This window comes from Oryzias latipes, chromosome 9, assembly GCF_053564925.1.
Source record: "Oryzias latipes strain Hd-rR chromosome 9, Olatipes_Hd-rR_3.1".
NCBI classification, from domain to species: domain Eukaryota; kingdom Metazoa; phylum Chordata; class Actinopteri; order Beloniformes; family Adrianichthyidae; genus Oryzias; species Oryzias latipes.
Window position 1 is genome coordinate 31,355,629 of NC_136245.1, and position 23,071 is coordinate 31,378,699.

The 23,071-nt window shown below is 41.9% G+C and overlaps 1 protein-coding gene across 2 annotated transcripts in view; it reads right to left on the minus strand.

Moving 5' to 3' along the window:
* aacs (acetoacetyl-CoA synthetase) overlaps positions 1–23,071 on the minus strand; it is a 42,109-nt gene that overhangs the window by 8,528 nt on the left and 10,510 nt on the right. For both annotated transcript variants that reach the window (XM_004072081.5, XM_078952336.1), the window contains 4 exons: positions 20,654–20,734; positions 19,511–19,635; positions 10,599–10,663; positions 8,309–8,431 (listed from right to left, as the gene is read on the minus strand). In XM_004072081.5, the coding sequence (XP_004072129.1) occupies positions 8,309–8,431; positions 10,599–10,663; positions 19,511–19,635; positions 20,654–20,734 (394 nt within the window). The remainder of the gene's footprint in view (positions 1–8,308; positions 8,432–10,598; positions 10,664–19,510; positions 19,636–20,653; positions 20,735–23,071) is intronic.

Consider the following 23,071-nt stretch of genomic DNA (forward strand, 5'->3'; position numbering starts at 1 on the left):
GCCTGGTCGTCGCTGCTCCTTGCCCTTCTGCCGTGGTTTGGGGTGGGGGTCGGGGCTTCCGGTGCCTGGCGGGGGCGGTGGGGGGCTCCGTTGGTCGGGGGGTCGGGTCCGGTGCCTGGGTGGGGCGGGCTGGGGCGCTGCGTGGTCCTCTGGGCTTGGGTGTGGGGGTGCGTGGTGGGGGGGTGGGGTGGTGGTCTGGCTTGGCTTGGGGGGGTGGTCCCTTTGCCTGTGCTGGGGGGGGTTGGCGGGGGGCCCTGCTCGGGTGGGGGGGGCCCAGCGGCGCCGGATGGGCTGCCCATCTGCACCTGGGGCTGGGATCGGCCCTTCCCTGGCTCTGGGACGGGACGGGACAACCCTCTCGGGGCCCCCGGTCGCTCTGGGTGTCACCCGCTTCGGCTGCGGGGTCTGGGGTGGGGTGGGGTGGGGGGCTTGTCGGCCCTGTCCTGTGGGGGGGCGTACTGGGGGGGAGGGGGGGCCCATTATTAGTACGGGTCGGGGGGGCTAGCGGGTCGGGGTCTCCGCTGAGGCAATCAGTGGTTGCCTCGGCCGGTTGGCCTCCTCGGTCCCGTCGAGGCCTGACCAGAGCTCTTCTAGGGCCGGCGTCTGGGGGTGGGGGCCTGGGCTTGCTCCGGGGGGGGGCGACGCTTTCTGGCTCCTCTCTCTCTGTGTGGGGTGGGTGGTGCCGGGCCTGGGGTGTCGGCGCCTCCGGGGGTGGGCCCCTGGGCTGGGTGGCCCTGGCCCCTTTGCTGGGGGTGGGCTGGGGGACGGCTGTTTGACCACCGGGGGACAGTCTACCAGCTGTCCCCAACTTACCCCCTTCCTTATATAACCTCATATTAGGGTGAGGGGGTGGGGGGTTTAGCCTGCGATGCGCCTTGGGGGGGGGCTACTTGGGAGTGGCCCCCCTCCTATGGTTGCCGTATGGAGTGGGCCCCCCCTCTTTCGGTTTTATTTGCACCTTAGACACGTAGGGTCCTTGGTAGGGGGGGTGCTTGGACATCACTGCCAGCAAGCAGCAGATGTCCTCCTGGCACCCTACCCGCCAATTTTAACCGCACCTTAGACATTTAGGGCCCCTTGGTGTGGAGGGTGAGGGGACATCACTGTGAGTAATCAGGAGATGTCCCCTTAGTGCCCTACTCGCCAATTTTAACTGCACCCCCCTTAGTACACACACCCCTCCCCCTTCAATATATACATTCAAACATAAACACACACACATGCACACAAACACCCTCTCAAACACCCATACACGCACACACATTTTACAAGGAAGGTGGGACCTGGGTCCATCTGTCCCCTACCCCGTCCCTGGTGGGGGGTGTGGGCCCCTTGGCGATGGCGGCCGTGTCCCTTGGGTGCCGGCTCCCTGGGCCCGGCGGTGCTCTCTCCGCACGGTGGGGGGGTTCATATTACACCTGAGCCGGGGGTGTTCGTGTCCCTGGGGGGTGGGTCCTGGTCCTTGCCCCTGGGCGCTGGGCCCCGCCAAACTTCCAACATGGCCGAGCCTGGTCGGGCCATATTTATAACATCCCTTATGGGCCGCCCTTTTTTCCCCGGGGTTCCCCCCTCCTGGGCGGGGGCGGCGGGCCCCTGCCTTGCTCCTACCTGGACCAACCGTGGGCCGGGTGGGTGGCTGCCTGGAGTGCGGAGCGGGTCTCCCTTGGGGGGTCCTGGCTCGTACCTGGGGTCGGGGCGGGGGGATGCCCGGAACTCCTGGGTGGTGGTGGGGTGCTCGTCTGGGGCTGTGAGCGTCCCTCTCCGGTGGGGCCCTGCGTTGGGCTCTTCCGGCGCGGCGGGGGGCTGCTTTCCTGGCTGGGCTGGGGCGGCGCTCTCTTTCCCTCTGCGCCTCCCTGCTCTCTGGCTCTGGGGGCCTCGCGGCGGTCCTGCTGGCCCTGGCCTGGGTGGCGGTCTTGGTCGCCCGGGGGGCGGTTGTTCCCTGCCTGTTCCCGTGTGGCGCTGGGGGAATTCCGGCTGCCGCTGCTGCTGCGGCGGGGGTATGGGTGTGGGGGTGGCTGGGCGCTCCTCCTCCTTCTTTTCACATTCCACCATCCATTTTAGAAGAACATAAACACTCACCTGAGCACAGGTGTTAGCTCACCTTTGCACTAATAGTTTGCATGATCGAATGAATGAAAGATTTCACACTAGTTGGTTTAAAGGCATAAGTATGCGTTCGTGAACACTATCTGTTTTGTGTGCATGTGGACATGTGGACATTTCTGCGGCTAGCAGGTGTGTTGATAATATTTGAGTGTGTGTGAACAGGCCCCGCCCTTTTTGTACTACATTTGAACCGTACCGTAACGATAAACAACCAGTAAACCTGCCTGCTCTATGCTGCTTCATGGTCTTACCCCCCTTCCCCTCCTATTATCACCCTCCTACCCCCCCCTCTCTCTAACGTCCCTCTCTCTTGTTCCCCTCTTTCCTTTTCCGTCCGGTCCAACACCAAAGATTTTCAAACATGATTGAAATTAATAAAGTTTGGCCTCAATTACAAAAGGGGTTTATTCAGACATACCTTTGGTTTGTCTGAAGATGAATAACCCCTCTTGTTAGAATAAAATATGTCCAACACAAGAGGCCCTCAGCTCTCATCTGTTTGCCTAGCTGTTGGACAGGACAAGTTAAAAAAAAAAAAAAAAAAAAAAAAAGAAACACCAACTACTACACACGCAGGGCGCTGACACACAGGTTTCAGCATGAACACATACGCATTCTACAATACCTATATAGTTAGTTAATTAGTTAGATACCCGGCTGACTAAACTTCCCTAAACTATCAAACCTCTTGATTTTTCAACTATCAAATTGTGTTTTCGCTGTTTTTGTCTCAGCCATTATCCTTTTGTCATTTTATTGCTCAACAGACTCCTCTAGGTCTTCATAAAACCCGACCATAGGACATCTCTCACTGCTACTGGTCCGACATTGTTAACGCAATCAGCCTCAGCACTTTACACCACCCTTATTGACCTATTTAGGAATTTTACTCCTTAGCAACATCTTCCCAAGCCTGCAATCACACATCTATTTTGACTTTCTGCCTCCCATCATCTACTAATTCTGACACGTTCTATTTATCTCCCTCCCAGTGTTCAGCCTACCTCCTAGCTTCACTCCCCTCTGAATCACAGACCACATCCATCCATCTTGTTTCCTTCCTCTCAACTACGCTCTGCCCTTCTACCTCTCTTCCCTCCTCTCGTTCCTTTCTTTCTATTCTCTACACGGTCTCCCTTTTTTTTTCTGTCTGCCAGGTTCTTTATTGAGCTTTAATTGGCTCCCTGGAGGAAGTGCTAACTTTGTTTTCTGATTAAACACAAACACACTTTTAGTGGGAAGATAAGCAATTATCTTATTGTTTCACCCACCGCCAAAGGTGGGCTTACACACACACCAAAAACACACGTACCTTTTCAAACACAGATGTATTTTAGGTTAAAAGACACCGCGGCTTTCTTGGGATGCCTTCCATCATCCACTCCTCTGTGTGCATGAACAAGAAGGTAACTTGTCACATTGAACTTGTTCCCCAAACAGCACCAAGTCTTCTAAGCAGAAGAAGAACTCCTGTTTCTATACTACCTAGTTTGATTTATTTATATAATATATAGAGGCTTTAAAGCAGTTATATAGGGGATTTCTTGGATTTGCATCCAACCTTTTCATGTCCAAGACCAGTCAACATTTTGTGGAAGTTATGAAGTACAGTTAGCAATTTTATGATTTATTTTCGTTCACTCTTTTGTCTGATTTGTTTTTTAAACTGAGATACCTAAAGATGATGTTTGTTTAAAAAAAAAAGCATCTTAAATTACATGTTTGTTATACGTTGAATTGTTATTATAAAGACAGAATTGTTTTTTGTTCCCCAAAACGACGCAACCACTTAATGAATCCATTTGTAAATGTCAACAAATCTTGTAATTTCAATAGTTTAAACATTTTCTCATCAGTTGACATTTGAAGAAAAGCCTTTTTTCTTTACGTTGAGCTGTCAGTATTCCACTACAATATGAGCCACTTTCATATGAGTCACCATCTTACCCCTTCAGTCTTTTTTCCCAAAAGAAAAGCTTTTTATCCCTTTTTTCAGATAAACGCCACAATAACTCTCAGCATAAAGGCAACAGCTTTGGGTAGAGATGGGTTTTACTTTTAAAACAAAAGCGACCGAATTGATGTTGATGACCAAGAAGAAGAAGGGCTGGAAATTAAATGTTGCAGTTCTAGCTTCAACTAAAACATCCCATGGATCCCAAACTTTCCGTACATTTTTGTTCAAGTATACCATTTTTTTAGGTTCCACAAATCAACCAGCCTTCAACGGAAATTCATGCATGTGTAGGTGAATTGCTGGATTGGAAACCAATGGTCAAAGTTTAGTAAAGCAAGCCCCTTTAAATAACCAAGAGATGGGCACAGAGGAAGCTAAAAAGTGACATATGGGATGTCAGACGGTGGTGAGGAAATCCAGCAGTGAATGTGTTAAAAGTGAAGAAATGCATGGCTGCAAGATCCCTGCTGGCAGGAAGATGCATCATCTTTGAGGGAGATTTTGATCAAAGTTTGAATAAATGGAAGGGCAAAATTAACATGTATGGACTAACAAAACAAGCAGGATTCAAACCCGCGGTGAAACCAGCAAAGAGGGCCATCCCATATGCCACTGTGAGCTCCAGTCACTGGTCACAGTCACACATATGTTGTGATAAATCTTCACACATACACACAAACACACCAACAGAGGGTTCACTTCAGGGGTCAAGGTTAGGTCGGTTGGCAGCCAGCAGTGTAGCAGCCTGCTGTTGCCCTTGGCGACAAGATGGAAAATGACTGAGCCAAGACCAGCTCTTCACACAGGGCCACAAAATCTCTTTTTGAATTCTAAAGAAATTGTTTTATGTTACTTATCGGCTACCACCAAAGATTAGAGGATCATCAGTAAACATGATGATCTGGACCACCAAGAGCCTGGCTACATCCTTAAAATAGACCCACATAGAAAAGCTGGACGTCCAGTTAATGCACTTTTGTGAAAAAAAATGTTTGGAATGATTATGTTAGTAGTAATATTTTACTCTGCAGGACCAAATACTTAAATTGCATCATCTCTTAGCTGTGACATTTTACCGAAAACTGTCAATATTTGGTTGGATTCATGAAGAGTCTTCGGTTATTTGAGTTTGAAGCTATTTTTTTCCCCATAGACATCTATTTTTGGTAAATGCTTTTGTGTCCTGTTTCATGGAATATGAACAAAAAATCATAAAAGTTGGAAACAAAAGAACAAACGAGCACTAAAAAGAGCAACTTAAAATATACCGACAAGCTAAAACCTTTTCGGGTTAGTATGCTGTCCATCTTTCTATTAAACAATCTAACCTTAAAGAAACAAAATGTCTACCAACTTTTTATTTAACAATAACTAATTTGTAAACTATTTTCCCATTTGTTAGTTAAAACATCCATTTAACCAAAAGCAAGTACAAATGCATGACCAAGACAAACTGACATTCTTAGAATCGAGAACTCTGAGTGTCTGCCAGGTAAAATAAAGGTTTTCCCAACTAAACTGTGTTTTTTTTTGGTAGAAAACACCTAAATGGTTTATGAAATTAACACCCTGTTTTAAAATCAGTTTAAGAAAAATAAGTAAGAGTATTAAAATATTTACTGATTTGCTATAAAAGGTCAACTATACAGGTGTTTAAGTAAAATGGGACATTTTAAAAGATTCACTGAATAAATGAAAACCACATAAAAGACGGACAGCAAGGGGAAGACGTTTAAGGAAATGGATTGCAGCCACCACCTCATATTTATTATTATTTTTCCGCCCTGTGACTGACATCTTGGTCAATGTTGTGCCCATGCTGCACACATTAAGGGTGCCATTTGCAAGGGCTGTGTACATCTGTGTGAGTGTGTTGCTGTAAGCTATTACTCACGGTGTGTGTGTGTATGTGTATGTGTGACTATAAGACGTCAGTCACACTGGCTGAGCTAAATGTTAACCGTCTCAGAACTCACATAAAGAGACAGATAGCATTCTCCTGGCCTGTCAGCACCACAATAGGCTGAGAAGGCGTGTGTGTCTGTTCTCGTGCATCTTTGTGCAGCGAGGAAAATGTACAGTTATATATAATTTATACTGCTGGAAATTTCTTTCATCCGGTCAGCTCTTTATGTCCACGTCACAGATGCTTTGTTGCTGTACTTTGCATCACAAGAGAACCTGGAGACGTGCCGTTAAAAAAAATATTTATAATTTGGAAATGAGCTTGAATCAGCTAATGTCCTCACTCTGCCTGTAAAGTTACGCCCAGCATCGCCCCCGGAGGTGGTCGTCTCCGGTTTGGACCACTCCTTTAGATGTGAATGCTTGACTTCAGGGGCAGAAACAAGGGAGTGGGGCAGGTGCTGCTGCTTCATAAAGCCGTGAAGCACTCAGGTCACTGGGATACAGCAGGTCAACAGAACCAGAGGGAAACATACATAGGAACCAGGAACTTAAACAAAAATATTCCCTCATCTTTTTTTTCTAAGACAGCAGCACCCTCCTGAAACATCACTGAATGGGTTACATCCATTTTCCCCCAAACCTGAAAACCTGGATTTCTAATTAGCTTTCCCCATGAGCAAATTTAAAGTCCCATTAGTTGTCACACACCAGTGTGTATAAATTGTTCTCTGCATTGGACTCATTCCCTGGGGCAGCAATGAAACAGTCAAAGCTGCACTCTGGAACCATTAGGTGGTTTAACCTCCCAATTGAACCCTTAATGCTGACTGCCAAGCAGGAAGGGACTGGGTTTCATTTTTAGCCTTTAGTATTAACTCACTGTGGGTTTAAACCCATGATCGCTCAGTTTCAGGGCAGACACTCCACCGTTTTGCCACTTTGCTGGGAAATTCAACGGGCAAAAATCATTCTCACTCAGCACTTTCGCCTGCTGTGTTGGCTCTGGTCTGTGCTTTGACTTTAGGAAGAGGGAACCAAGGCGAGGCCGGCTCAGAAAGCCGGAGAGCGGGTTCACTGGACTCGATCCGGTGTGGTCACCAAAAGTACCGGAGTGCATCCAACTCTGCAAGCTGGCCACAGCACGGTTACCCTAATCCTGTTTGAGGACATAACGCAGTGATGGTGATCCCCAAATGAACTGTGTTTTGGGGATTGTCTGATGTAAGTGGGTCCCTGTAAACCCATAAATGTGCGTTTTTTTGGTGAATAAGGTACCTTAATTCATGGAAACACACCAAGTGAAGAAAGTTTCAGGTTATTTCAGGCCACAAACTAAACCTTTATCTCCAGTGATGACTTTTTGGCATATAAAAAAATGACTTCCTGAACTTTATATTACTCTGAAGCAAAAGCTTTAGTCAGATATTTCATCTCTGTCTGGTCTAAAACTTCAATTTCTTCCTAAACGGTGGTTCTCGTCCATTGCATCTGAGATTTTACTTCTTTTTACCCAGACTTTAGCTTCTCATTTTCTGCTTCAAGAGCAGTCAAGGCAAAGAATGGAAACCATTTCTTTCTGACCTTTTCACAAGCATCAATGCACCATTAGATTTTCTAAAGCTTTGAATTGCTGATCAGAGCTATTAGGAACCAATAACTGATCTTTATCCAAAGCAAAAATCTGAATTTCATTTCAAGTGCAATAAATAAATAAAAAGTTTGATTTTAAGGATTTTTTTAAGGACTTTTACTTTTTGGATGAGAATCTAGATAAGAGGACTTCATGGACTTTTATTAACATCAAGTTTCTTCTCAATATTTAAACATTTAGCTATGAGGAGATGCTCAACGTAACTCCGACAAATCACAGAACTAGTGGGTTTTTTCAGACTACAGCCCAAAACTATTAGTTTTTCTGGCTAACAACGTTTCATCCACATGCATCCAGAAGTGACGAAAATACTAAAATAAATGCACACAAAGAAAATGATCAGATTCAGCAACGGTGACAAGTTTTTAGAGGAAAACATGATTTAGTAGTTCCTTCAAAGGGAAAAAAGGAAACATTTCAGAAAAAAGCAAATTGCTTGGTTTTCTCACAGAAGCCATATTATCATCAAAACTGCAGAAGTGCCTCATATTTGTGGCAATTTCATTTTTAGAGCAAAGATTTCACCACATCTTTCAATAGTTTTATTTTGAAATATCTAACTGTTCTGTCTGTTCTGTAACCCAACAAAACTTTCCTGTACTTCTTGTGTGACGGAATCCAGTTTACTGCAAGATAGTCGTAGAATGTGTATAGAAGATAAAAGCGGCAGAAGTGGTTGGGCTTACCCGAGATGGAACCCAGCAGTACGTTGTTCTTGATGCAGCGATAGACGAAGTCGTAGCTCTGAGGTTTGAGAGGAGATCCAGTGGACAGGATGGTGTGTAGAGTCTGAAGGTTGTGAGTTTCCGCTGAGACACAAAAATAATTGAAAATAAAAACTACAGAAGAGTCCATGTTACACATGGAGTTTCAAATCAAATTGTCATGAGATGCACTCAATTTTATTAAGATGTATTTTATTCTAAATCCTGAATAAAAGCAAATCTTTTGCCTTTTGCAGCCTCAGAAACCAAACAGTGATGGGATTAAAAGGAGAATGTGATCATCTGTTTTGCAGGAGTGCATGACATACAATTGTGAATTCTGATCATATTTTAGCCTAAACCTAGAGAGGTTTGTATAGAATTTAATATTTTTATTTAGATTCATCCATCTCTGAGCATGATTGACAATTATTTGACTAATTGATTTCTATTCCTATGATATAATTAGATCAATCTGAGGCAAGTTGTTAATCGAATCGAGAGTTTCAAAACAAAGTCAATTGATTGTAATCAATGTTGGAAATACCATTTGGATTGAGACATGGTAGGTTTATTTTCCTATCATGTAAAACAACCAAGTACAATCACAGCGGACAACACACATGTGATGTCAGCAAAAACTGGCCAGTCCATCATTCCAGTCCAATGTGTGGAAACTTTGAATTTAGCAAAGTCATGTGACCATCCAGTGTGCTAGAATGTTCCCTTTGGATTCCATGGATATGGAAAAACAACAGTGGGCTGAACTTTAGGAAACTAGAATGTGAATGGATTTGCCATTTATTCTTTTTTACTTGTTTGTTTGGACACATGTTTAATTTACGCTTAATTATTTTGCAAGAAATCCAAGGAATCTGAAAAACCTCACCTGCACTGTTCAGCATCCACACTGGTTGAAGTTTTGGATAAAGATGTCCTGGATCGATTTTAGTGAATCGGATCGTTTAAAATGAACCAAAATGAACTTTGAATCGTATCGTCAACCACAAATGATGATATAAATATAAATGAACCGTTCCACACCTACTGAACATGTATTCAGATCTTGATAAAAGTATAAAAAACAGGCTGGTTGTTCTAAATGAGGACATCACAAAGTTCTGTTCATTTTATTCTGCAATTCTTGTCCAATTTGAGAGCAAGAAAAATGTTTTCTTAGACAACCATACAATGCACTGTTGTGGGATCAGAGCTGTAATTAATTATCATCATTGGTACAGAATCAAAGAAAATCCACAGAATTGACTGAAGCACAAAAACCGCGGGCACGCACATATGAACAGCTGTGTTTTCTGGCTCACGACCAGTTGTGTTATTGTGGTTTGTACTCTGATGTGACAGCGGATGCAAGTTCACACAAAATACACACACAGGGTTTCAGTTAGCAGCCCATATCTCTAACACACACACACCAGTGGCACTTCAAGAACAAAAAAGCTTCCAGCAACCGACTCTCACCCCATGAATACCCCAACATATGTGTGAACGCACACACACACGTGCACACACACTCCCTGCTACCACCCACCATGCCTCCAGGTGTCCAGTCCAAATGTCAGCAGAGGGAAAAGGGCCCCTCCACTGGGGCAGCCAGTGAAGATGGAACATCCACCCAATTCTCCCTGGCCCAGTTCAGGCATGCTTTATGCAAACACACACAACCACGCACACACACACCTTTTTGTTACACTGCCCTTTTTCCTAATAGGAGCCTAGTAACGTATAGAGACCACAGTAAGGAGGGGCAGACTATGATTTCTAAACCTTCCTGTCTATCAATAACCCTAAGGATGAGCTGAAAAGCTGCAGACAAGCAGACACACACACAGAGCGGACGACTTGAATGAAGATTTATGGTTTGGGTTATTAGGGGCGGCTCCAGCTCAGAAGGCAGAGAGGTCGTCTTTCAATCGGAAGGCTGCTGAATCGATCCTTAACTCTCCGCCTCACACGCCAAGATGTCCTTGGCCGAGGCATTAAACCCCACGTTGTCCCTCAGAGTGTTCCTCACTTGTAAGTAGCTTCAGATAAAGCAGTGTGCTAAATGGGACCAATGTCATGTAATGGTGATTAGAGCGCAGCATCAAAACACAGATGGGCTCATTTAAGCAGAGAAACTGCACCGACAATCAAAGCCGCTTTGTATTAAAGAGTCCTATTTAATGTCTATCTGCTTGTATTTTGTGTGTATATGTGTGTATATGTGTGTCTTTGGACAATAGTGTAAACTGCATGGGTAACGATAACTCACAGGGTCTGAAGTTTTTCTCCTGCAGCACAGACAGCCACTTGGCCCCGGTACCGAAAATAGTGATTCTGAGAAAAAAGATAAAGACAAGAGCATTAAAAAAAATAAAAATAACAACTCATTATTCCAAAATAACAATGCTTCAAAATAACAAAGCTTCTAGACCAGTAAATCATTCTTTTCAAGGAATTATACAAAGAGCATCATTTAGAGGTGGGTTGATAACGCCCTCCACTGTACGAGGACAGCCTTCTTCCCTGAAATGGTTTATTAAATTCTCAAACATTTCTATTAGAGTGTTGGCGATGTCCCTTAAATTGGCAGTTTACGACGTTTGCAGTAAACCATCGGGATGGACGATGATATCGTCGGAGGGGGTAATTTTTAAATGTTTCATTATTATGTAATTATTATTCGTTAATTTACTTTATTTATTTTATTTCCCAACTATTGACTCATCAAAGAAGTAATCCGCTCCTGCACTTGATTAGTCAAGTGGACCGGTGGACCGAGTGACCGTGTCTCTGAGCAGGGCAGTCGCACATATACAGCTTTGTGTTTGAGGGGAAGGGAGGATGCTGTGTTACGTGTGCGCTATGTGTGGGAGACTTCGGACTGCGATCCGTCCCGCAGCTCTAGGTGAACGAGCTACCGAACTCAGGAGAACCAGGTCTTCCGGTAAAGGTGTGTGTCCGGGCAGAGCTCGGACCGTCAGCTCACTCGGCGGCTTTGGGGCGGTGTGTGAGCTGTTCAAAGCAGAAATATCGCTCAGTCCTTAGAAACCGTTCAAACAATCACGTGGATTCGTGTTTCCAGTCGTGTCCCGACAAAATAAAGGCTGATGTTATTCCCACATATATACGTGCCGCCAAGCTGCAGATTGCAGCATTTCCCGCATGGATTTATGTTCATCAAAGGCTAAATGTTGTTAGCGTGTGTTAGCCTCTCTTAGCCGTGCCTTCTTCCGGCTCCGTTCTTCAACAGAAAAAGCACTGACCACACTAATTAAAATTAAAATGATGAGCGAACAGGTGCTTCATAATAACCGTAACATTAATACAAGCACGTTTAGAAGATTCTCTCGTATATTGCCGAGCTGCCAGATATCTATGTATGGAGCCTCTCAGCGGAACTAATTTCCTCTTCCGGTATTTCAAACACTACTGCGCATGTGATGTCAGTCAGCCATCACAATGGACGATGGTATCGTCCATCGGCACAACCCTAATGTCTATACTGATGACTAATCATTTGACTGTGCTTTAGGTAAAAATATCCAGACACTACACTATCTTCTCTGCCTCATTTAAGAGCTGTTCTTATTAAAAAGAAAAAAAAAAACTCTAATTGAAATCAATCGAAATGTTCTTTTCTTGAATGTGTTCCTTTTAAACTAAACCACTATAAGATCTGGTTAACCAAATTCAAGTAAGCCTTAGTCACAACTGCCCTTATGGATGGATACGGGCAAAAAAAACGGGCAAACCTGTGCGGGTCGCAGACTGCTCGGTGAGCCCGTCGAGTAAAAATGTTGTTTTTCTACGGCCATGCTGCGAGAGACAGGTCACAGCGATCAGTTAAAGACCATGTAAGCCTGAAGTAGGTGAAATGCAGGCGTGTCGTACAGATTTTTTCAACTGCCCCAAATTCTGTGGACTGCAAAAGGAACCTGTTGGTGCTGCACATGCGAAAAATGGGTGCTCAATGCGCACAACCAGACTGTTAGAAATGAGGATATTAGGCAATAAGAGCGTAGTTTGTGTGAACATCCAACAGGCGTCCTACGGGCACACTTAGGTACCTCGTGCACAACCCATGTGTGCGGTCAGTAAGGGGCCAGTACTCGCACCTTACTAATGACTAGAGAGGACACTGTACCATGGCATCAGTAGTCCGTCATAAATGAGTACAATTTACATTAGCCTTACAAATACTTCATGGTACATTTAAACGGTAAATGTGTATACTTGTACTGCTTTACAGTCACACACACCCATGGCGGCTCCGCTGTCTAACACTGGTGCCAACCTATAACCGCCAGGAGCAATTTGGGGTTCAGTGTCTTGCCCAAGGACACTTTGACACATGGGAAAACAGAGCGGGAACCAAATCTGTGATCTTTAAACCAGTGGACGACTGTTCTACCTCTGCACCACGGCTGCCACACCTACAACAATAATGTGTTCTGATAATATGACATCCCATGTGATAGTCATACATGCCTTAAAAGAACTGAAAGACACACCTGTGCTCCACTTAAGATGAAGCCGCTCTTCTCTATGACCCTCCATGGGCCTGGACAACCCAGAAACCGGCAGCATCCATACGGGTCAACCTCACATATAGGTGTATGTGACTAAGGCTGTACTTCACTTTTTGGTTTGTCAAAAATTAAACATCTGTTTTGGAAACTCTGAAACTGAAATTAATTCTGCAGGAAGAAGTACGGACGTTGATGCAAAAGTTGAGCGTTATTTGGCGTAAATGCTGATGAAAGGGATCACCGTTGCGGTGAAGTGAGCACGACTTTGGTGCCGACCCTCAACAGTGGCATCAGTCCGTTTGTAGCTTCATTAAGTCTAAGATGAATGTAAATAAAAGAATAAAAAGGGCAAAAGTTACGGAGCAGCCTTTGCCCTTAATCCCATCTGCTCCAGTGGAGCTGCTCAGTAGCTCCCAGTGGAGGAGAGTAAGTCGCAGTGAACATATAAAGTGAGGTGATGCTGAAACACAGCTTGTGTCAGCTGAGCCTTCATCTACAGGTTGAGGGAAAATTAAACTAAGAAGGACTTTTAGGTGAATGAACAGAAGGAGAGAAAAAACAACAACTTTAGATGCCCCACAAGAGCAGGTATTGATGAAATGTTTACCTGAATAAACCTTAGTATTAGATTGTTTTGGAGTTTCCTTTCATTTGAATGGTGATTATCCTGACAGCTGCCAAGAAATGGACAGATGTGGAGAACGAGAAGTGACAAAACGTCACATCTTCCCTGCAGATTTAATTTAAACCAAAACAAAGGACTTTTTGAAGTCCTCCTTCGCAAGTTAATACGTTTTCTCCTCACCGACATCAAAATCAATCAAATTTCTCGTTAACCATTCCTGTCTGTAAGCAGTACATATAAACAACAGTTTGGTGGGACATAAAGACCCTGAAGTTTGACCAATCAAATAAACAAGAGTTGTTTTGCATTAGGCCTTTTTTCATAGATGTTGGTGTTACTGAAGTGCTAAATGACCATGGAGGGTTAAAAAAGACCAAAAGTCCTGAGAAGGTTTGATTGACTCTAGCGATAGTAGTCCAGGTTGATTTAAAATCGTGTTTCTCATGTGTTCCTAAACCATTCATGCCTACAATTATTTCAAATTATAAAAAAATGTATTTTTCAGTTTTTTTCCGAATGGTGTTAACCCCAAACTGTTACTTAAATGATCCCAAAGAAGAGATTTCACTGATAATTCATAAAAAAATGGTGTTGACATGCAGACATTGTTATTTATCTAAAAAAAATCTACTTCAAATATTGTGAATATTCAGGATGTACAACAATTAAGCGAATAATTATTTTAAATGTGCTTTTAAAAAAAACAAGAGTTTGATCAGGTAAGTCAATTAATGTGGGTAAACCAAAATAAAATACAGAAAAAATATTAGAACATGATGATAGAAAAAAATCTGCTTTTTTAGCTACATAAGTACAAAATGCACATTTAGATATCAAAAAATCCACATATAAAAATCCAAATATTTCCCAATGTTGGAATAGAAAATACTCTAAAAATCTAATAAAAACTAAGTTGATCTCAAATAAGATATTTCTTTTCAAATAGGTCAATGTTTTAAATGTTCATGCAGGCTTAAGTTGCCGGTTCCTTCACTTCCTTTGACATTCTAACGAGTACTTTTATTTAGTTAAATCTAGAATATGTGATTTTTTTTTATTATATTGGTCTTTTTTCATCCTTCTCTAAAACCTTTTCTTTTGAGATGCAAAAGAGGAGAAACTGGACATTAGCAACAAATCTTCCACATGCGTGCAAGCTGAACGTTTATAAATATTCGTATTACTTATTTTTCCTCTTTGCATTTAATTCTAGTCATCTGCAGATGAAAATTCAAACCCATTTGTTATCTGACAAAAGTCAATCTCCACTCCATCAGATGACCCTCCATCTGCATGTTGACTTCGTCGTTAGTTGCCTCGGAAACCGTCCGTCTGCTCTGATTGGAGGCAGGTGGCTAGGTGTGGCTCCTAATTGGGTGTTTAGGATGGAGGAAGGAGGAGAAGCTGTGAGTCCTTGCTTCTGAGACTGTGAGGCGGCGTGAGCCAGCGTATGAGCTTCAAGTGAGACATGTTTCTGGAAGCTCCTAAGTCAATAAGAGAAGCTTTACAGGCAATGAGGCACAAAGGCACCTCTGAGCATTTTCTTTACGCTAATGTGCGTCTGTGCGTGTCGTGATGCAGCGGCTCAAGCTTCACTTGTCAGGACATCTTTTTCTAAATGACTCTCCTGTCCTTATCACTAACATGCAGGCATGTTGCTCTCATCTTAAGGCCATGTCACATAGCCACTAGGCATGTTGCACAGATGAAAATTGGTTGTAGTGAATATTCGTAGAAAAAGTGAGTAAAGTTGCAGTCTTCACATGACATTGTCACAGATGTATCACAAAGAAACCACGTTAAAACGCTAAGAACAAATCAACGCAGAACATGAAGCATGTGTGATTATTGTTCTGTTTATATGCAATTCATCAGTGCGTTGTGCGTTAATCACATAATTTGAATGTGATATGTGCGCCGTGTACACGATATTGAAGCTATACATTGTTGGTTTATGCGTGAAAAGTCACTAGACATACGGGGAACGGTCGTGGAAAGCGACACATTTGCGTATGCATCTAACAATAATCAGGAACAATTCCGTAAGATTTCCCTTATAATTGCGTATAAACTACCTAAAATACGCGTAAACTGCGTAATTCTCAATCGAACCAAAAATGTCAAACTCAAAACCGAATTCACGTAAAGACCCGTCGGCTGGTACCCTGAACGGAAATCTGCGCACGTCGACAAATGGCTAACTGAAGAAACACTTGTGAGTTATGTATATGTCACGCATGTATCACGAAAGACCAAAATTTCATATGTGGAAAATCTATTCGAGTATAGTCATAAATAATCTAAATTAAAAATAATTACATTATGTTTAGTGACAATATTTTACCTTTACAGAGGAGAAAGCATTGACATATCCTCGTCCATCGACACATAAGGTTTAAATTCAAAGAACAAATGAACAGAAATAAACAGAAAACAAGAATGAAAACACAGATTTTGAACTTATTACATCAAGATGTAATTGTTTTCTACTTACTTTTATCAGGAATACAGCTGAAGACTTTCAAAACAACTTCTAAATCTCTGATAAAACTTTCTATGGGTACTTGTTTTTTTTTTCATCAACATTTCTTGGTTTCTTTTTTACTTTTATCATTTGACCTTGGCCTCTTTTTATTTATTGATTTATTCTTAAAAGACCCACTCCAATAAAATCATGTTTGATGTTTATAAAATGTTCTTGTGACATTTTTCTAATGATGGAAGAAATATATCAGGAAAAATAAGCTAAAAATTCCATTTGGTTAAAAACAACACATTTATAATTAAAAGACCACTGGAACACCTTCAATAATCGATATTTGAACCAAGTCTTTAAAGCACATTAAAAAAAAAATTTCCCTCGAAAATTTCTCAATTTTATGTAAAATATTTCTTTTATGTAAAAAAACAAAAAAGGATTGTGTGACAATTATGATGACGCAAGTGGTCAAAAAAGTCAAGGCAAAAGGGGAAAGAAAAAGTCACAGTAAGTTTTAAACTTTCCAACCTAGTCTGACAGATTTAGCTCCAATTAAAATGTCCAACCTCAATTTAAGAGAAAAGGCAGTTAAAGAAAAAAAAAAAAGAAAAGTGATGTCAGTCTTCCCCTTAGGGTTTTTTTCTGGATACGTAGGTCTGGTCTCTGAAAAATATATCTGAAGCTGCAATATCAGCACTTAATTGGTTCAAAAAATCTCACAGTTTAAGGTACTATCCATCTTTCTGTCACTCTTGGAAGGCCTTCATTAAATGCCTCAGCGTGGGTATTTTTGTGACCAGCATTGTAGCATTGTTCCCCAAAGTCTTCCATTACTTGCCCAAGAAAACAAGCGCTGAGGTCAAAGCACAAGGACATTTGTTTTTCTCGGAAAATGACACGTTTGACCAAGCCTTTCAGCAGAAACAGACCTGCAATCTCCCCTCCAGTCGTTTATCAAGCAACCCGTTTTAAAAAATCCACCTCTGCAACACACCGATCATTCAAAGTACTTATAGGACTGTAGGACGGGGCTCAGAGCTTTGGGATTTCCAAGCAGATCCTGTCAAGTGTTTCTGCCGAAGAACTAATTCTCTGCACTTCTGCAACTTCTTCTGCATTTCAAAATCTCGCTTCACAGCCGTTCTTGCTGAAGGCAAAGTGCCATCTGTAAAGATGCGTCTCCCAGGTACAGGAGCACTTTCACTGCATGAAAGTATCGCTTCTGCTGACCGCAGTACTTTTTAATAACCTGAGCCTGACAGACACACACTCGCAGTCATAAGTCATACAATAAGCCATTCTGCAAGTGCTGGCTGTACCAGTGTTTTACAGATGCAGCAAAGCCTTTGTGGACCTCCTGCATTCTAAAATACTAAAAGGGATGTCTCAGATTGAATAGTAAATATTTTTAATCACAATAATGCTCTTAACATCAACTTAATTGATTTAATTAGAACAGGAAGCAAAATTTGGACATCCTGCTTAAGCCATATAACAAAAAAAACAAATTTCCTTGATGATTAGTAACATCTTTCGTAACATAAAAGCCTCACAAACTAACCTTTCATTCATTTAATCTATTTTTGAACAGTTGACGGTGGTATGACGACTAATGAGCAAAGAGAAGGTTTCCTAAACTCATCCTGCTTTGTATTTTTGTAATCGTTAAACTCCTTCACTTTGTTGCCATGGTTACGCAGTTTAACCAACTTCAAATACCAATTTCAAGTGGTTTGTTTAAAGAACAGAAAAGAACACTGTTCATGGGGTGACGTCTTGTCTTCCTCCTCCTTAACCATATGTCTATTAATATTTTGACAAACAGGATCCTTTTGTAAAAGTTTTTTTAAGGATGGTCGACTATCAGCAGACTGTATGTGATTAGCTTTTTGTATTTGCTCAATTTCCATTCAATAAATAATCAAACTCAGGAACAATCCTCAAACCCACTAAGGAGTTTCATTAAATGCAGACAGAATTAGGCACTACTGCTCAAAATACTGGTATTTTGTATTTTAGAGGCAATTATCCACTTTATTTTAAACCCTCGCATATCCCTTTCTTGAACTTTTAATTAGAAATTCTTGGAATGCACTGAGGCAAAGCATACACAACTTTCAGAAGTGAGAAACTTAATGCACACATTGAGGGAAAACGAGAACAAGCCATCTGTCCTATCAGATTTGATGCATCAAAACACACAAAAATACACACACACGGGAGTCGGCATGAGATTGCTGTCGAGTCTTTGCTCTTCAAATGATAGAGGTTAAAAAATGATTAAAAAACAAAGTTGGGAAACATTAAAGAGAAAATTCCACCCTTCACCAAATTCCACCTTTACATCCTCCAGTCGTGTTAATGTGTACAATTTGCATTTTCAGTTGCCGCCTCTGTGATTTTTGTGCGAGTCTTTGGATTTCTTCCAAACTCAAAGTGTCTCTATTCATCTTCATAGCGCAGCGCTTCAGGAAAGGCTGACCTAAAACAAACAGTCTGCTCCACAGAGAACAGCTTTAAAAATGGCTGCAGGGCTGCTCACTTGTGGCTAAATAATAAAGATTTCTTCCTCAGTTGAGTGTTTGGAGCCAACTTCCTCTTTCCATATGAGAGACAGGAATTTAGAAAAAACTGCTGTTGAAGTAATCTTGACGTCTAAATATGAAAGCTTCCCAAAAAAGGAAAAAAAAAAAAAAAAAAAGCTTCAATTAGGAACATTGTTTTAATCAAATCTAAAACTAAAAAGAATTCAATAAATTCACTTTATATATTTATCACTAACTGATGATTGAGTGACAATTAAACAAATGAATGCTTTAACTAAACTCTTCAACTTTGTTGCTATGGTTACGCAGTTTTAACACTTCAATTAGGAACATAGTTTAGTTCAATATTTGTTGAAAAAAAACAAAGAAAAACTCCATCTACTACTCTTTCAATCTATTTATTATGTTATTAATATGACAATTAAAAAGCAAAGAGAGGGTCTCGTAAATTCTTCCAGTTCTGTATTTTCTAAATCGTTAACCTCCACTTTGTTGCTATGGTTACGCAGTTCAACCGACTTGAAATGCCATGTTCATTTTTGTTCTGCATCTCTGCTACTGAGATGCTGCAACAATGAAAATATACCCTTGCATATGCAAATTCAAGATAAGGTGCCCAAGTATTTTTATTACTAATTATCCAAAGAAAATGTTTGGCAGCAAAAAACACAACAAAATGTGCTTTTCTGTTTGTTTAACTCCAGAAAGTCCTAAAACTGTACATTAAAAAGGTCACAAACTGTAAATAACAGAAAAAGTGTTTCATACTGATTCAGATATTCTTTAAATATGTGTATTCACTTTAAATACAGCTCGTCTTTATGCTTTTCAAATTGAATAAAGCAGTCATATTTTTCACTGCTGTAGTAAAAAATACCAAATATCTTTATTTAAAATATGATCAATTACAAGGATTATAATCTAAAACTCTATTCAACACGTCAAGTGAGTGACTAGCTTCTCCTAGTGCTTCAGTGTCTCCTATCCGTGTGTTAAACTCACCCCAGCTTGTCTGTCAGGTCCCACAGAACATTAGGAGTGGGCATCAGCGGAGAACCGTCGTACAAAACCACGGAGGCGCCCACCGCCAGAGCGGACACAAGCCAGTTCCACATCATCCAGCCAGTCTACAAACACACACAGCAACACAACCATCTGTTATCTGGAAGAAGTGCTGCTTCAACAACTAGCATAGAGCTGCATTATTTGCAAAAAGCTACTGATTTGGCCTCATTGGCATCAGAAACGATTTTTTCATAATAAAAGTTGGGTAAATATTTCGGTCATGCTGGCGTTTGTCTGCATCAAATTATTGAAATTTTAAACGAGGAAAGCGTTAATTTAATATGTAAAAAATTAAACATTTACAAACTTTGCCGGAGCAAAATTAAGAGTTTCCAAATCAGAAAAAAACACAAACAAAAATATTAAGTCAATATTGAATGAAATAAGTAAAAGTGTTCTTGTAGAAATAAAGGAAAAGGATGCAGCAACAACCTAAACTACATTTCAGAACTACTTCCAGAGATGTTGAAAAAGATGAAAATGCTGAGGAGTTCCCAGAATTCCCTGCAGTTCAAAATCTACTGCAGTAGAGAGGAGAAAGACTGATGTGAGAGAACAAATCCCAGCAGCGGCAGCGGCAATATTCCAGTGAAGACGTGGGAATTACTCTGGAGAGGGTCGCTTGCAAGGAGTTGCCGACACCCTGATCAAGGAGAAGTGGCCCTCTGCTCTCAAGAGACCCACTTCACCTTCTGGTCTGCATTTGTCTTGAAGGGGGGGTCCAAACAGCAGCAGCAGTACAACGGCTCTGAACATGGATCAGTGCTTTGAAGGAAGCCATTGTAGACCAAAGTGGGGCCAACGTGGTTTCTCCATCATTTCACTGGCGGGTGAAGAGCTGATGAGCAGCGACATCTCAAGGGGCTCTTTAAAAGATTTAAAGGAAGGTTTTGCACAACCTTTTGTGGTAACTTTAGCCAGGGGAAACAGGGACGCACCAAACGCCACTACTGTTTTTTAAAATGTTTCTTAGACACATGTGAGGGAACGTTGGTTTAAAGAGCTATGGAAAGCTTCAATATATTAAAAAAAAAGGACTTTTGAGAGGGTTATCGTTATAGGTTAACTCCTTTGACCTACCGTAGTGTAGTAAATGATGACATCGCTAGCAGTCATGTTGCCATGGAGAATGTGCTCCTTCAAGTGCTGGATGAGGGTGCCCTGAAGAGACAAGGAGCAGCATTGGTTCTGGTTTCTAAAAGACCTCGTAGAACGACACAAACCCAGCATTTCGTGACCACAAAGCCGGCGCCGGAGAGTTTGATTCGGGGCGGCAGCGCCTGCTCGTCATGTTAAAGGACAGTGTTTATCCTTTGCACTCCAAGAGCTGCACGGAAACGACTCAGCTTTTACACGCCACTTCCCCTCTTAAAGCAGGCAATTTGTGGAAAGTGCAAATACTCCCCAAGTCTCCAAACCATCACAGCTGGGTAGGTCATTACTGCTGGAGGAGAGTACAGGCTGGAGCGTGCGCGACTGTGTTTTAGGGCTCAGCTTATGTGTACATCCTTGTCACAGCCGTTCCACCTGTGTGTGTGAGTGTTCGCGCAAACTTTGGCAGGACCGTGTGCCATTTTGCTACTGACAGCATGTTAACAGAGCCGAAACAAAGCAAAAGGCACAACAGGACTGTGGCTAATTGGCAGAGGCAGAGGGGACAGCCTTCGTCACAATACCAAAACGCTTTTTCAATAAAGTGTCACCATCCAATTATTGGCAGCATGGAAAGAGGGAGGTAACACAAAAGGGGGAATTGTGACAAAGCAGGAGACAATGTAGAGGAAAAAGAGAGAGAAGTTGAAATTAAATGCAGAAAAATGAGGAGGATGAGAAACAGAAACCATTATTGTTTTGTTTTTTTTAAATACAGGAACGGTAAAAGGTGTCAGACAGGACTACAGACTCCCACAAAAGCATTAAAAAGGGGTTTTTAAATGAATTAACCAGTTTTTAACACCACTTTTTCAAAAATGTGACCTTTTTTTTTAACCATCCCGTCTCCTGCAGAGATGACCTTTCTCATGAATATGTCATTAATTTACTCAATTTGGAGCCACTAACACTGAAGGGATCTGCTGATGGAGGTCTGCTGCCATCTTGTGGTGGGAAGTATGCCAGCAAAAGTATAGTTATTGTAATAAAACCTCTGCTCATCAGCAAGATCATATTGTAATAAATGGTCTTGAAATGGAGCTGTGCATTTAGACACACAGGACAAAAATAGAAGCCAGACCTTACTTGGTGGAACATCCAGATCACTGGACAACCTGAAGACTTAGTTGAGAAACCACCGTAACCCTTGTGCTATCCTAGGCACTTTAAAATTGGGAGTTGGGTCATCTAGACCCACTAGACAGTGCGCTGAACCTTCCTCTTCAATGATTTGTGATCTTCACTGGTTTCCATGGATTACATGAAATCTTTCCACCTTTATCCACCTTTGTCATGGTAGGGAGAACACGTCAATGTAAGGGTGGGGACATCTAACAGCACAAGGGTTAAGGCTGAATATATCGCATTACAAGTTTATTTTAAGTGGATTTACTCAACACAACCCCCTGTTGCATGAGTTGAAACTCACTCCCAGAGCATTTAGCAGCAAAGAGTAGATCTTTCTGACAGCTGCGATGCTTAACAGATACATCCTGTCACTTTTATGAGATGATGACTGAGTCTAAGAACAAATTCTGCCAACTTTTTTTTTGATCTGCCATTTCCAAAGTTGGTTATTCAATTAAGAGGCTCACTAAAAGAATATATGTGCATCCATCTTTACTTGGTCTTAAGTTAATTCGATGATAGGTTAAGTCACAATATGAATAATAACAGAGATGGTATAAGCCTGTGAATTAAAAACAACAACACTTCTCTGGTTCCTCTTAGAAGTTTTAGCGCAAAGTTTAATGCTGAACAAAAACATTGCAGATGACACGGTAAAAAAATATTCTTTTTTTTCTAAATAATGGCATAATGCATTAAGTTTTTAGGCACCTAATACATGTTATTTTCTTAGCAAAAACAAGATAAATATGGCCACACATATCAAACGTCTGGAATGCCAAAAAGCTGCCACTAAAAATGCAAAAGTATTTGTATCGTACAAGTTTAAATATAAGGCAGAGGCTATTTTTAAAATGCTAGATTGTCATAGAGCAAAAATGATTCCAATCACGTTTGGTTTTATAAAAGGCGACAATAAATTCAAGCTATAAGGGCATGTGATCCAGTCTGTTGTGTTGTTAGCGTGTTTTTGTGGCGTTTTGCCGTCGTCAGAGGAAAATGCAGTTTGAAGAAGATCGTATTTATGATGTCAACAATATGCTGGGCGGGCCACTAGCTCCTTCTGTTCTGATTCATGTAGACACCTAGATTCATTTTCCTCGTCTGAGCTGGCATCTGGATCAAAACTGTACAGCTGGATAGACAGGAAGTGGGGCGGGGTTGCTCTGTACCAGCGCTCCTACCCACAACCAACTCAGAGGTAAATTTCTAATGATC